The sequence below is a fragment of the Numida meleagris genome, chromosome 2, assembly GCF_002078875.1.
Source record: "Numida meleagris isolate 19003 breed g44 Domestic line chromosome 2, NumMel1.0, whole genome shotgun sequence".
In the NCBI taxonomy this organism is placed as follows: Eukaryota; Metazoa; Chordata; class Aves; order Galliformes; family Numididae; genus Numida; species Numida meleagris.
In genome coordinates, this window is record NC_034410.1 from 32,074,596 (window position 1) to 32,088,434 (window position 13,839).

Below are 13,839 nucleotides of genomic sequence, written 5' to 3' on the forward strand. Positions count from 1 at the left end.
TGCCGCCGCTGCCGCCGCCGCTCAGAGCGCGCAGGGCGAGAGCCGGGAGGAGACGGGGGAGCGGCGCGGCCGAGCGGCAGTGAAGTCTGTATCCTTCTTTCTCCCCTTCTTTCCTCGCCTCGGCAGCACCCCCCGCTCCCCCGTTGGCTCCCCGCCGACGCGGGGACGGAGCGCGGGGTGCAGCCGACCCCCCACGCCCCTTAGCGCGGCGGCCGCGGGAGGAGTGGGCATGGCGGGAGGGCCCCGCGGGAAGGAAGGGAGGAGGGAGAAGGGAGAGAGGGCGGGCGGGCGGCGGGGCCGGGCAGACAAAGCCGCCTGCCAGCGCCCGGGGCGGCCTCCGCGGCGGGGAAACGTGGCGGGGCGGGGGGGCGCGGGCATGGCGAGGCGCTGCCCCCCCCTTCCTCCTCTCCCTCTTCCCTTCCTCCCTCCCGGCGGCCCGCGGGGCTCCGTTCCCTGGGGTGGGGGGGGGGCGTTATCTCGGGAGTGTTGTTGTGGTTTCTTTCCCCTTTCTCCTTCCTTTCTGACGGGGACGCGAGGAAGCTCCCGCCCGGCCCTCCCCGCCGCCCGGCGTGGGGCTGCCGGGGCCTCCCCTAGCGGGGCGCTGGGCGAGGGGCTGAGCCCTCGGGCCCTGCAGGGCCGTCTGCGTGCCGTGCCCGGGCCTGCGTGCGATCCGAAGTTTTGTAGTTGGAAAGGGGCAGGGACGATACGTGCTTACGGAGGTGGTCGGTGTGAGAGGTGCGGTGGTGAAGGGGATGGATGGTGTTGGACGTCGCTTGCCTAGGGTAAACGTAGCGTGTGCAGCTTAGCCGAGCCCACGTCGGTGCAGGGCCTTAATTCGTGCAAACTTGAGAATCGGAGGGCAGCGTTATGCATTAAGAGAAATAGTCGCAGTTTTTAAAGCGGTGGGTGCACTGTTACACTGCAGATGTGTAGCTGCTCTCCACCAGATCCACAGTTAATATGTCTAAAGCTATATTTTAGTTAACTGCTGGAATCTGAGCTCCTGTTCTGTTGGGTTTAAGGAAATAAGCATCCCTGATGGTCCTCCCCCTTTTCCCTACAAATGTCTCTATGCCTTAGAAGGCCTTGGGAAAACCTTTTTTCAACCCCATCTACCACTTTGTTACTATTTATCCTGGTTAGGTAAAGGTGTGTTACTGGGTTATGCCGGACAAAGCAGTAAGCTGCTTCTTGTCCTGGATTTAATCCATTCTGTAAATGTTCTATGCCGTGAATACATGGGGGTTGGAACAAGGACCATGTTGTATTGGGATGCCTTTCTTTGAGTAACGTAAACTTCCTTTTAATTGTCATGCATTTTTCTAGTAAAAGCTCTGCAAGTCTGCAATAAAAATGGCCTCCAATAAAACTACATTGGTAAGTTCACGCACACCTAAAGTATGTAAGGATTTAATCAACATATTTTTCTTCAAACTTATAACTTGGCATCTCCATTTAAAAGATACATCCACATCTCCCCTCCCCAGCATTTTTCTGACCAAAATTTCAGATCCAGAAAGTAAGGCTACTAGAAAGGACATTCTCTTTGGCTTTAACAAATCTGCCATTTCTACAGAGACTTGTTGGGGAATAAAAAAAAGGACTGCGCGCTATTTCGTCTGTCCTGTTGTAGAAAACACTAAGGATTTTTTTAGCCTCCTTTCAGGATACCATGTAATTCATCATTTATGTAAAAATAAGTAAATTCATGTATTCATTTAATTTCTCCTAGTCTATTCAGAAAAAAAAAAAGAACAAATTGAGAAAAGGCGGTCCTTACAGAAGAAAAATAACGTTACTGGGAAATGATGTGGTGTAGTTAAGATGCCCTTTGAAATTATTTTTTACCAAATAACAGTTTCTTTGAATTGCATAGGAGCAGAGATTATCAGATGTCAACCCCTCCTGGACTATTTTAATGTTGCATTCGTGGTTCTCAAGTCCCTGTAAAGCTTTACTTGACGTTAAAATATGAAAAATATGAACTTCTAAAGGCAGTTGGTTGCTGGAAAAGTTATTTTAATTGCCATTCAACTACTTATATATATATACACATATATGTGTGTGTGTGGAAGAACTGAAGAAATATAGCATGAGGTGCATCTGAGGTTGAAGCAGGATGCATAGATACAATTGGACGTTTGGATAGCAGAACAACGGACTTACAATGCACTCAAAAGGCCCGTTCTTAAATTGCTAAAATGGTTGCTAATTGACCCAGATTGAGGTACATTAAAAACTCTTATTAACTCCTGGCTTCGAAGTGCAGTGCTTGTTTGACATTATACGATGGCAAACCGTTCTAAATATTTCATCAAGATGAATGTCATTACTTTCTGTTAGTAATTGATTGTCCACTTTTCCCTTATTGGAGGAAGAGAAGCAGTTACCAGCCTAGGGAGGGAGCGCCTCAGGGAGGGGAAAGAGTCTGCAAATGCAGTATTTTTGATATGATGTTCAGAATTTTGCTGCACAGGTCAGGAAAATCAGTTATGGTTCCCATGGGAACCGTAACTAATTCTGCTTCATTGCATATTCGAATGCAAAACTTAGATATATTGGGGGTAGCGTAGCTCTGGAACTGTAATTCTGAATTTGTTACGTCTGGTATCGTGAAACACTCCATCGCCATGTCAAGTCTCTGTTCGAATATTGCCCCTCAAAGAAAGAGTGATTACCCATTGAAAAACCATCTCTGTCTGTCGCATGTGACTTCTGAATGCAGGATGGGAAGCAAGCCACAGATGAGCATCCAGTGGTTAGATGCCCACGTTAAGGTTTAAAACCCTAAAGAAGGGAGCTTCAGGGAGCTGGTGGACGTTTCTGGCCTTTGTTCTGGGTCAGCTGCTACATTCACCTCCAGGCTGAGATTTACATTGGTTTGTATAATCTCAGGAGTTATAATTCTTCAGTATTTCTTCAGGCTCTGCTGTCAAATGTTATTTTAGTAGGTTAAAAAGGCTCAGGAAGCGTTTGGAAAGTAGTGTTATTTAGAAGATGTAACGAAATCTAATATTTAGAGCAAAAAGCAACACACCCTTGACTTCGTTGTTGCTTACTGACCTTCATGATAAAAAATCAGATCCTGTGATACTCATTTTCTTCTGTGGAAGATTATGCAGATATCAAAATAACTCTTTAGGACTATAGATACGGAGGTCCAAACCATTTAGGTGACGAGAATGAATGAAGCTGAGAACAGTGTCAGAAAACAGCCTTCCATTGAACCAGAGGATTTTAGTCCAGTGGAGAGCACAGATGGAGATGTTCCACTTGTAGCCCACTTGCCTCAACACCAGTAATTAGGATGTTGTTAGCGTGGTATAGCGAGTCTGTCTTTTTTTCTCCTCACTTCTTTTTTTTCTGTTTTCCTCATCTCATTTCTCTTTTTAATACTTTCATTTATTGCAATAAGCAGCCTTCATAGACAAGTTGGACGTTCTCATATGTTTATGTTTGTTTACCTTCAGTCCTGCATTCTTTTTTTTCCTGTGGAGGCAAAAAAAAGCCAGTGTGGTCGGTACTTCTCAGAATGAGTACTGGGTTCAAAATACACCTGGGATGTGCAGGTAGTTATTATCAAAGTGGAATTATATGCTCTGTTTTAAATGATCTCTCTTCTCTATTCCCAAGTCAAAACAAATGTCACACAAGATATGATCATATGCGGAAACTTGCTGTTTGAAGGGGAAACTCGAAACTTTTCCTCGTCTTTGCTGTTTGCACCTTCAATTCATGGGTTGCTAACCAGAGTAAGGGCGTTTGGGGGAGGAAAAGTTAATGCAAAAAAAAAAAAAGGGAAGAGCACAAAGAGTAGGCTTGGAAGGACAGGTCAGCTTCTTCATTTTGCAAAAAGAAGAGTTTTCTTTGCGTCTGACAGATACTCTTTTCCTTCCTTTTACCACATCAAGAAAAAACTCTGCAAACTCTAAAAATCAGTTTCAAAATTGCTTTGCAGTACGCTCAAAGTAACCCACGTTTATTCTAGAGAGGTCTAGAAAAGTGCCATGAAGTAAACGCAGGTGCTCCATGACTTCTGCTTGCCTGTTTCTGTTGTGTAGGGAGTGCTTCAGTGAGGAAGTAGCTTTGTCCGCTTTAAGGTGCTGCATGACTGTATGTTCTCAGAGATTAATACTGCTCCCATTAATTTATGGCTGCCATTTTAACAATTTTCCTATAAGGAGCAATCCAAAATGGCAACCAGACTGCTTTTGGTCTGCTGGTGCTCCAGAAATGGGATACAACAAGATTTTTAGACACGTCCTGACCTTTTCCAGATTGCAAACAAGGAAATTCTGAAAGGTGTCCTTCTATTAATATTGAATTGTGCCTTATTAAACTGGGAATGCCTTGAGGATGATGTGGATGTAATATTTATTTTAAGAACTTCAAGAATATTATTTAAAGTATATCGAATGTAAGCTTAAAACACTCAAGTTTTTTTTAAGTTAGCAAAAGTAATTACATGTAAAGTGTTGTACCTTAAGTGTAGCCGTCTTAACGTTTGCACCTTTCTGACATCCCTTTGAATGTTAGTTACATCAGTGCGTGGCTGATAGTGAGAAGGGACTGCAGTAGTTTGCTGCTCCTGGCATGCATCTTGTTCAATAATTATTGATTATTATTGAATATTTTGTTTACGGTAGCACTACATTGTAAACTTTGCTCCCATCAGCACTTTCTTTTTTTAAAAAAGGTAGTAACCACCTTTTTTTTTTTTTTTGAGTAGCACCTCCTTTCTGTTTTATGCATTTTCCCTTATTACTTTTCTTTACTTCTGCCTCATGCTGTTTCTTGCCCTCTGCCTTTTCGCAGGCACGGAGTTAACTTATAGAAGCTTGATAAAATTTTGAGCATGTAGCACTCTGAGAATTAAATTTATAAGGGGAGTGGAAGCACTGAGTGTATGGACAAAGATATTTCACCTTTATAAAAACTGGTGTTACTCGTTGGGTATCTCGTTAAGTGGCTGAAAAAAAAAACCAACCCAAAACATTACCATGTCTCGGTCAGGTTACCCAGCCTCATGCACTAACATGAAACAAGTCCGAGCTTCTGGCTCTAGTGTGAATAAGTACGTGATTCCTTGCTGTTTACTGAGCAAAGTTGGATTTGGCCAGTGAAGTAACGATGTAAAGCAAAAGAATGAATAATGGCATTCTGAATTTCTTTTGTAGCACAAAATGGGAAAGAAACAAAATGGCAAAGGTAAAAAAGTTGAAGAGGCAGAGCCTGAAGAATTTGTTGTGGAGAAAGTCCTGGACAGACGTGTTGTGAATGGAAAGGTGGAATACTACTTGAAGTGGAAAGGATTTACAGAGTAAGGCATTACCATTATTTTTTCTGGTACAATGCTAAATATTAACCATTTATTTGAAATAACTGTGTGGATGGGGGATTGGATGGTGGGGATACGTTTTAAAGAGCTGAAAGGGAAGGACAGCATAAATGTCTATTGAAGTGGGGCAGTCAAGAATGACAATGAAATAGAAGATAGGTAGTTTAGGGTTTGTGATTGGCCACGTTCCAAGACTTGTACAAAGCCCTCAGTGATTGTTCTTTTACCACTGCTCTTTCATTTAGCTTGTGTCAATATCAATCAAGGTATGCTAGACCGACAGTTGTCATAAAATAGGTATACTTTCACATGCGGAGGAATGAATGTAATTTCTGAGAAATAAAGTTTGCAGGGCCTTAAACCATAGGCAACTCTGAAACAGTGAATTTGTGTTTTGTTTTTTTGGTGGTTTGTTTTTTTTTTTTGAGTTGCTTTTGAAATAGATAAATTTACAAAAGGAATTCTGTGGCATAGTTGCCTTCATTAGATATACTGAAAAGGTGTTTTTCAGTTTCTATCCCAGGCCTTTTGTAAGCACAACTGTGCTTCCATCAGCTGAGAAGAGGGGATGCATTGAATGTTAAAACCTAGCATTTTAACATTAGTAGTTACATATACGTATCTCCCAAAGCTGTTGCATTGCAACTTTCTGCGTTCTAGCACCTTAAAGTTTTGGTAACTGAAAATAATTGGTAGGCATCCTGTTTGTGCAGTAGTGCTGTGGTAGTATTAGTGGCTGAGGACTTCTGATGAGGTGCTTAGTTGTTGGAGGGAACGTTCATGGACAATGTAAAATGTTACTTAACAAAATACATACTCACTAGAACAATTGCAATACCCAGCTCTGGATATGGAGCCTTTTTTTTTCCTGTAGTTACAGACTCTTAGCATGGTTTGGGTTGAAAGAGACTTCTGGGCCCACTCAGTTCCAACCTCCTGCCGTGGGCAGGGCTGCTGCCCAGGGTCCCATCCAGTCTGGCCTTGAGCCCCTCCAGGGATGGGGCACCCACAGCTTCTCTGGGCAGCCTGTGCCAGTGCTTCACCGCTCTCTCCGTGAAAAGTTTTCCCGACATCTAATCTAAATCTCCCCTCTTAGATTAAAACTGTTCCCCCTTGTCCTATCACTTTCTACCCCTGTAAAAAGTTGTTTTCCCTCCTCCGTCTGAGCTCCCTTTAAGTATTGGAAGGCTGCTATCAGGTCTTTCCTGTGCCTTCTCTTCTCCAGGCTGAACAAGCCCAGCTCCCTCAGTGTGTCTTCATAGGGGAGGTGCTCCAGCCCTTTGATCATTTTCGTGTCCCTCCTCTGGACCAGCTCCAAAAGCTCCACAACTGAAGGAGGGAGATACAGTTCAGTGCTCAGTTATGACTTTTGAGAGCATTTCTGGTACATAGAAGCTTAGATGTATATGTATTTACGTCTTTTGCAGCGTGTGTTGTGTACGTTCTGTTCTCCTGAAGTCTTAGTTTATGCCCTTACCAAACAGCTTGTTTGCATGGTCAGCCTTTAGAGGAGCCAGGGAGTCAGTTTAAATGTATGGGTAGGATGAGGTTGCATGTTCTAGCTTCCACCAAGGTCATAGGAGTTAAAAGAGCTGCTTATTCTGTATCTCAAGTTTAAGAACAACTCATCAGTGTTCTTCAGCGTAGCAGAGCTTACTTTTTTCAGTCATGAGATGCAGTACATGAAGGCTATGGCAGATGGCTAGAGAAGCATCCTTAGTTTAAGAAAGATATCTTACATACTGAGGAAAAGAATGACTTGCTTAGGGTGAGCCATGTAGCTAGTTGTACGCTTCTCTTCTTTTCCTAGTTTTACATAAATGTGTGTATGTTTCAGTGCTGACAACACGTGGGAACCTGAAGAAAACTTAGATTGTCCAGAGCTAATTGAAGCTTTTCTGAACTCTCAGAAAGCTGGTAAAGAAAAAACAGATGGTGCGAAAAGAAAATCACTGTCAGATAGCGAATCTGATGATAGTAAATCAAAGAAAAAACGTGATTCTGTAAGTATATGTTCATGTGCTAAACTTTGTTTCTCCTTTGTTTCTTTCTACCTCTCCAACCCTCTACCCCAAAAATTCTGTTGTGACTTGGAGAACAACGGTGGTTTTAAAACTTAAGAATCGCACAGTATCTGGAACTGTGGTTTGGAAAGTGTAATGAATTGTAGCAGTTAATGAAACCGCCAAAATGGTGGGTGAAAGATGATTGATTGTTCCTTTATGTGACCAGAAGCCCTGATGTTGTTCTGTGATTCTTGCTGAATAATCAAAAGAAAGACTGACTGAGAGTTAATAATGAACAATGTGAAGTGGTCAGTTTGTATAGAGCAAAATGGTCGTGAATGGAACAAGCAGAAGTTCTCTTCTGGCTTTTGTATGAACTATGATTTTTAAATAGGTGAGTGGGAAGATAGCAAAATGGGAAGACCAAGCACTTGCTTAGATTAGGACTGGATGTGGTGGTAGAGAGGGTGTAGAAAGGATGACTGAAGAAAACCTGACATTTCATGAATGTTTGGGTTTCTCCTCCAATTTGAATGAGCAATTAATCTGATAAGCTTAGTGTTAGTAAGAGCAAAATAATTCATGTATTATAATATGTTTGCTAGTTCACATTTTTCTCTCTAAGCTTTCAAACTGTAACGATATAAATCAAAGCTGGTTGTCAGTGGTTTACTGAAGACAGCTGCTGGATGTGTGTTGTCAAGTACTAGGCTATGTTGGAACGCACTAGAAGCAATATTGGTAAATACTACAAATAATATGTTAGTTTCTTCATGAAGTTAATTATATGGCTTCACCTGGTACGACAGTGGTCACTGTCTCACAAGGGTATCGTGAAACTAGAGGCAATAGTACAGTAAGCAGTCATATTTTGTACCACCGATGTGATTTCAGTGAGCCGAGAAGAGCTGAGGTCTGCCCTATGGGTGCAGTTTCATAGTTGGCTTAAGCCAACCTAAGTGCCCGAGTCTGTTGTTTTGCTGAAAAGAACACGTTTTGCCTGCTGCCAGGAGTGCATTTTTTGTTTTGCCTGTTTGGTTGGTTTCAGTCGCCACGCTTGTTTATCTGCTATAAGGATTTGAGACCACTTGATTCATCTATTGAGTTTTCAGAAATAGTTGCTAGAACCATTGATGTAAAATTCCTTCATTGTTACTGTGCATCTGAATGACCTGGTCTGAAGATCAGTCATGAAAATATAAAAATTTATATCATCTTCAGACAATTTTTATATGTAACGATAGCTCTTATAATTATGTAATGCTATATTTTGTTGTTCTGATACACACACACACATTAATGTGTATATCTAGCTCTAATGCCAAAATAAAAGGGTAGTTAGATAGTGACAGATAATGATCTTTTAACTTACTCAATAGGTTGATAAACCGAGAGGGTTTGCAAGGGGTCTTGATCCTGAGAGGATAATCGGGGCTACGGATAGCAGCGGAGAGCTTATGTTCCTCATGAAATGGTAAGTCTTACATCCACGGTTCTGATTCACATTGAGGGAGGGCTGGCAGTTGCACTTAGCTAATGAGACAACTTCATTTCAGCAAACGGAAAGGAGATGGTGGCCTGCTTATTAACCCTGTGTTCTTGCAAAAACAAAACTTGTGCAATTAGTTAGTACTTAGTCTCCCTTTCTTCCAAAACTAAGATGACTTAGATACTCTTGGATTTCATAGAAGTGGAGTTTAGAAAGGTAAATATTCAGATGAAGTGTATAAAAACTGGCATTTTTATGGAAAAGATGTATCTGAGTAGTGTTCTTGCTAGGGAAATTTCAGGTAGAACTCTGGTTTTACACGTGTTACATAAGCAGATTCTAGCTGCTAGGCAGCCAGCCGTTTAACCAAACTTAGTGTCTGCTGTTTTGTGTGCAAGCAGGTGGGTAGAGAGTTGGAAGCATGTAGAAGAGGAGGCTGAAGTTGTGAAGAGCAAACAATATGAAGGAGAAGTTTGTTATCGTGGGCCTGTAACAGGGAAAAGTGCTGGGAAGAGTTAGTGTTGCTGGGAGGAAAGGAAGAAAACGGTTCTATTAGCTACAGCGTTAGCAGAAGACATCTTGTCTCTGCAGTAAAGAAGTAGGATAGTTTTTTTTTTCTTTATCCAGTAATGAGAATATAAGGAGTTGAGTTAACAGTTGTGTGGAGTCATATTTTTTTTCTGGTGCTGGGATAAGAATTACAGTTTCCAACAACCTTTTAGAAAGGCTTGGTTTCTTTAGTAGTGTCAAACTGAGCAGTCTCCAGAGAATTGGTTTGTCGTGCAGTGTGCTTAGACTCTTGAAGATCAGCACTTTGGAAAGGTTGTCTGTCTGCCTTCTGACTTCAAATTCTCTTTAATATGTGGAACTGAGAGGAGTTGGAAAATGTGGATTCTGACTACTTGAATTTCTGTAGTGATAACTGGCGGAACAAAACACAAAGGAAAGCATAAGAAAGGAGCATTTTCTTTTTAGTTTGTAGTTGATTAGTTTTTTTCATAAGTGATTGCAGTCAGCAAAGATAGATACAAATATGTAGTCACAGAGCTGACATGTAAAATCAGCATACACTTTTAAAAAGGAGCCTGAAGCATGTTAGATGGAATATTTTTTCGTTACCTCGAGACAAGATCAGAAATTGCAGTATGAGACACAACAAGTTGCTTGCATAAACTTCTAATAAAATTTGGATGCAAATACTACCTCTGAAGACTGATGCTACTAAGTTCTGCAAGTCTCACTTTGAAGTTCTAGTTATGCTTTAGAAGTAAAATTAGCAAAATTCAACTTCATTATATGCTGCAATTGTTCGCTGTAGGAGTGATTTCTTTTGAACAGCATTTTCCTCTAAAACAGAAAGAGAAATTTGAGAAGGGAAGGAGGATGTCAGCTGTGAAATCTTACTATTAGCAAATAAATTCTTTGTAGCTGAAGTGAAAGGTATACTGAATACTGATTTCTAGCTGATATTTTTCAGAATGTTACGTCAAGAGCTGCTAAGTTTATATGAAAACACGTGCTTCCTGAAACTCATTTGACGTTAAAATAATTTAAAGAACCCTGATATGAATGTAAGTTAATTAAGTGAATGAATAATTATGCAACTTCTTTTATTTTAATCTCCCTTCCTTCTACATCAGGAAAGACTCTGACGAGGCAGATCTGGTGCTGGCCAAAGAAGCTAACGTGAAGTGTCCTCAGATCGTAATTGCTTTTTATGAAGAACGACTAACTTGGCATTCATGTCCAGAAGATGAAGCACAATAATTGTTTGCATTGCTTTTTTTTATATATATGAATATTAAAACCTGAAATTTGATTTATTAGCAATGTGAGAAGCGTACATTCTAACAAAATTCAAATTTGATATTTTTTTGAAGTAGTGTGTTTTGCATCAACAGCAAGTAAATAAAAGCTTTCTGCAACTTGTTTCATTTACCACAGGAGAGCATTTGATACTACTACTTCCTCCATATTAGGTAAAAGCTTTTATAAAACATTCATAAACTTCCATGGTTATTATTGAATCTTAATGAATGTCTAAACAAACTCACAGATGTTTTGTAGTCTTCTATACTATTGATGTGCATGTATCTTCTTTACCCAAACCTAGCCCTTTACACCTGTAGATTCATTCTTTTTAGTATTTGGGATCACGTGATCCCAAGAAGACCGGGTGAAAATTAACTTTGTAGTAATTTGAATGTTATCAGACTGTATATTGTTTACTTTATTGTAAATACTGGTGAACAGTGGTCAATAAAATAGTTTTATATTCTTCCTTTATAATGATAGGCTGTGACTCTTTTGAAGCAGTATGATATTTCTGAACTTTTTATATGTTAAGCTCTCAGTTCATGATGTATTTAACTGTAAGTTGTTCTTTTGGGGATAGATTGATTAATATGACCCCACTGCCACTCTGTAATCACAATACCAGACAAATGCCAGGCTTTGATTCTCTTTAATTTTTTGGTGAAGTATAATATATTTTTTTTTCCAGTCAGGAAGGGCCAGCTTTATTGGGCTGTGAAATTCATGTGCTCTGGGTACTTGTTGAAGTCACACAGATAGCAGCCATACTGCCTGGGTATGGCTGCTGGTCACAGTGCCAAGTGGTCTCTGCAGATGTATTGGAAAATACCTGGTGTGTTGACAGTGTCAGACTTTGCTTTAATTTCGGGTCTTAATATGGGGCTATACTGTAACAAGAGATGGGATGGCTCACTCTTTGGGCAGTGGCCGGAAAAATACTTGCATAGTTCTCTGCCTTTAAAGTGTAATATTTTAATCAAGATTCTAAGTTGTATACTTTTTAATCAAAAGACTTAGTTTCTGATTGAATTCTAAAATGGGTCTTATCTGCTGCTGGGAGAATGCCCTCAGGTTGGCAAAAGTGAGGGGCAGGGAAATTGGAAGGAAGGAATGTTGCCTTTTTCCATTCTTCCTACAGTTGTTATTCCTTTCATCCCTTGCTTTTGTCTACATGAATTCTTGTATTTGGGTTGTGACTGCCATGGCTGTTTCTTGGCCTTAAGCTTTGCCTCTTCACAGGTCGATGGCCAGCTATGTTTTAGAACTCCTCTTAAATTTAGAGTTTTTACTAGAATAATCATGTCATATGCTACTGTCACAGTCCTACGTGAGATGGTTACAATTCCTTAAGAAGGAGTATTCCTGGAAACCTTTGTACAGTATCCTGAGGAGCAAATAAAGGAACTTTTAATCTACACTTGATGTTCTTTTTGATAGAGATTAATGAATCATAATCATGACTAAAACCATTTGTTCTCATGTAGTTTCAAAAGCTGTTTACCTCGTGAATGGAGAAGTCATTGTAAAACATTTAATTGGGATGGTTAAAGTAATGCTAATTTACCTTTTTAAGTGTAACTGCTTTGTCTTCTCAATATTTTTTCTTAGCAGATTTGGGCACAATTCAGTAACTGTGGCTGTAGGGGGAAAAATGATGGTAGTGTGGGGTTCCCTTGCTCCAGTTAATGGTGGGTTCAGAGCTTAGCTTGCTTCTCTTGCCTGCCCCTTTGACGAATTTCCCTGAATTAGTTGTACGTGCAAGTCTGCAGAGTTCATGGCTTAATTCTTTGGGGCCTCTAATCGGAATATTAATACACCTGGTGTGTAGAAGACCCAAATATTGCTTTTTTACCCAGCTGCCTGAGAAATACGCAGGCTAACCAAGAATTCTAAAGCAGCATGCATTTTCCTGTCTTTTTCCTTCAGTATGAAGTACTTTTTAATTCAGAGTCTTAAAATATTTCACAGTTTGTTTTTTACTGTCTGAAACTTTGCAGTTTCTTTGCTATTTCAAGCGTGGATATTGAGTTTATATAACATTGCTGATCTGAGTCAATATAGATTGAAGAGTCGGTTATCGTAAGTGGTAGACGTGTAAAGATTTATGTTGAAAGGTTGATTCCCAGCAGTTTGTAACCTTCAAAATGTTATTTTGCAGCTCGGTACGGCTTTTACAAATATTTGCTTCTTCCTTCTGACAATCTGTAAAAAATGCACTGTACTCACGTTTAAACTACTATACAGTTTGTTACAGTTACATAGATTTCTGTTTTTTTATGTTACGATGGTAGAAATGCTGACTGGTATTTGTTTCCTTTTTTCCCCCCTCCCCCCCTTGATTTGTGTCAAATTGCATTTTGACAATAACGACGTGCAACACTTTGAAGTTACAAGCTGTGTAAAGTTATGCTGAATGTGCTTGGTACATATGCAAAAAGACGTTATCAAATGTTAGTAACTTTAACTGATCAAATAAATGAATTATCTTCTGTAGATAGTGAGTTATGCAGAGGTTTCTGGTCATTGTCCTTTGTGATACCAAAACAAATGGATTTCAGGCTGTCATTTCATCATCACTCTGTGCTGATCTCGCTGTCCAAAGCCAAGCAGTTGCATTTACTTGTATTTGCTCTTTTATTACTCCTCTCCCTGACCGAAAAGAATATTCTTGAATTCAACGCATCCATGTTTCTTCCTGTTGAGAAACTCCAGCTTCAATCAGTTTTCCAGTTTGGTTTGCTTCATTAGCTGCACAAAGAGTTGTACTAGCATGTGTTCTTTATAGGTAGTGCTAGGTTACCCCCAAATTTAAATCATAGTTAATGATGGCATCAGCTTCTTGCAACCAGGTTCTTACCTCATTGGGAAAGAATAATATACTTGAACTTGTTGCTGTTTTTTCCTTCATTAGCTAACTGCAAAATCGCTGTTAAATTGAATAAAGTGGGTATTCTTTGTGTCTGCAAAATAAGCCATCAGCACTGTAAGTTAATTATTTCAGTTTGGCACAAACCAATGCTATGTGCTTCGTGATAATTGCAGATTCATGATCCAGTTCTCTTTAAAACTGCTTGAAGATTGCTTAATGCATTATAGTGCGTTTTGGGCACGTGGTAAGTTGCCACAATTACAAATTGAACTAGGAGTACATTTCATTTAACTGCAAGTTATCCAATTATTTACTCACCCAT

At 40.3% G+C, this 13,839-nt stretch overlaps 1 protein-coding gene across 4 annotated transcripts in view; it reads left to right on the top strand.

Annotated features, from left to right (window-relative positions):
• Positions 1–13,141, top strand: part of CBX3 (chromobox 3) — a 13,906-nt gene extending 765 nt beyond the window's left edge. Inside the window, exons 1-6 of one of the 4 annotated variants that reach the window (XM_021385440.1) lie at positions 1–84; positions 1,327–1,377; positions 5,178–5,320; positions 7,176–7,341; positions 8,724–8,818; positions 10,474–13,141. In XM_021385440.1, the coding sequence (XP_021241115.1) occupies positions 1,354–1,377; positions 5,178–5,320; positions 7,176–7,341; positions 8,724–8,818; positions 10,474–10,600 (555 nt within the window). In that variant the 5' untranslated portion in view covers positions 1–84; positions 1,327–1,353 and the 3' untranslated portion in view covers positions 10,601–13,141. Of the gene's footprint in view, positions 85–1,326; positions 1,378–3,493; positions 3,570–5,177; positions 5,321–7,175; positions 7,342–8,723; positions 8,819–10,473 lie in introns of those variants that run through there. The other 3 variants (XM_021385441.1, XM_021385444.1, XM_021385443.1) reach the window with 3 other exon arrangements.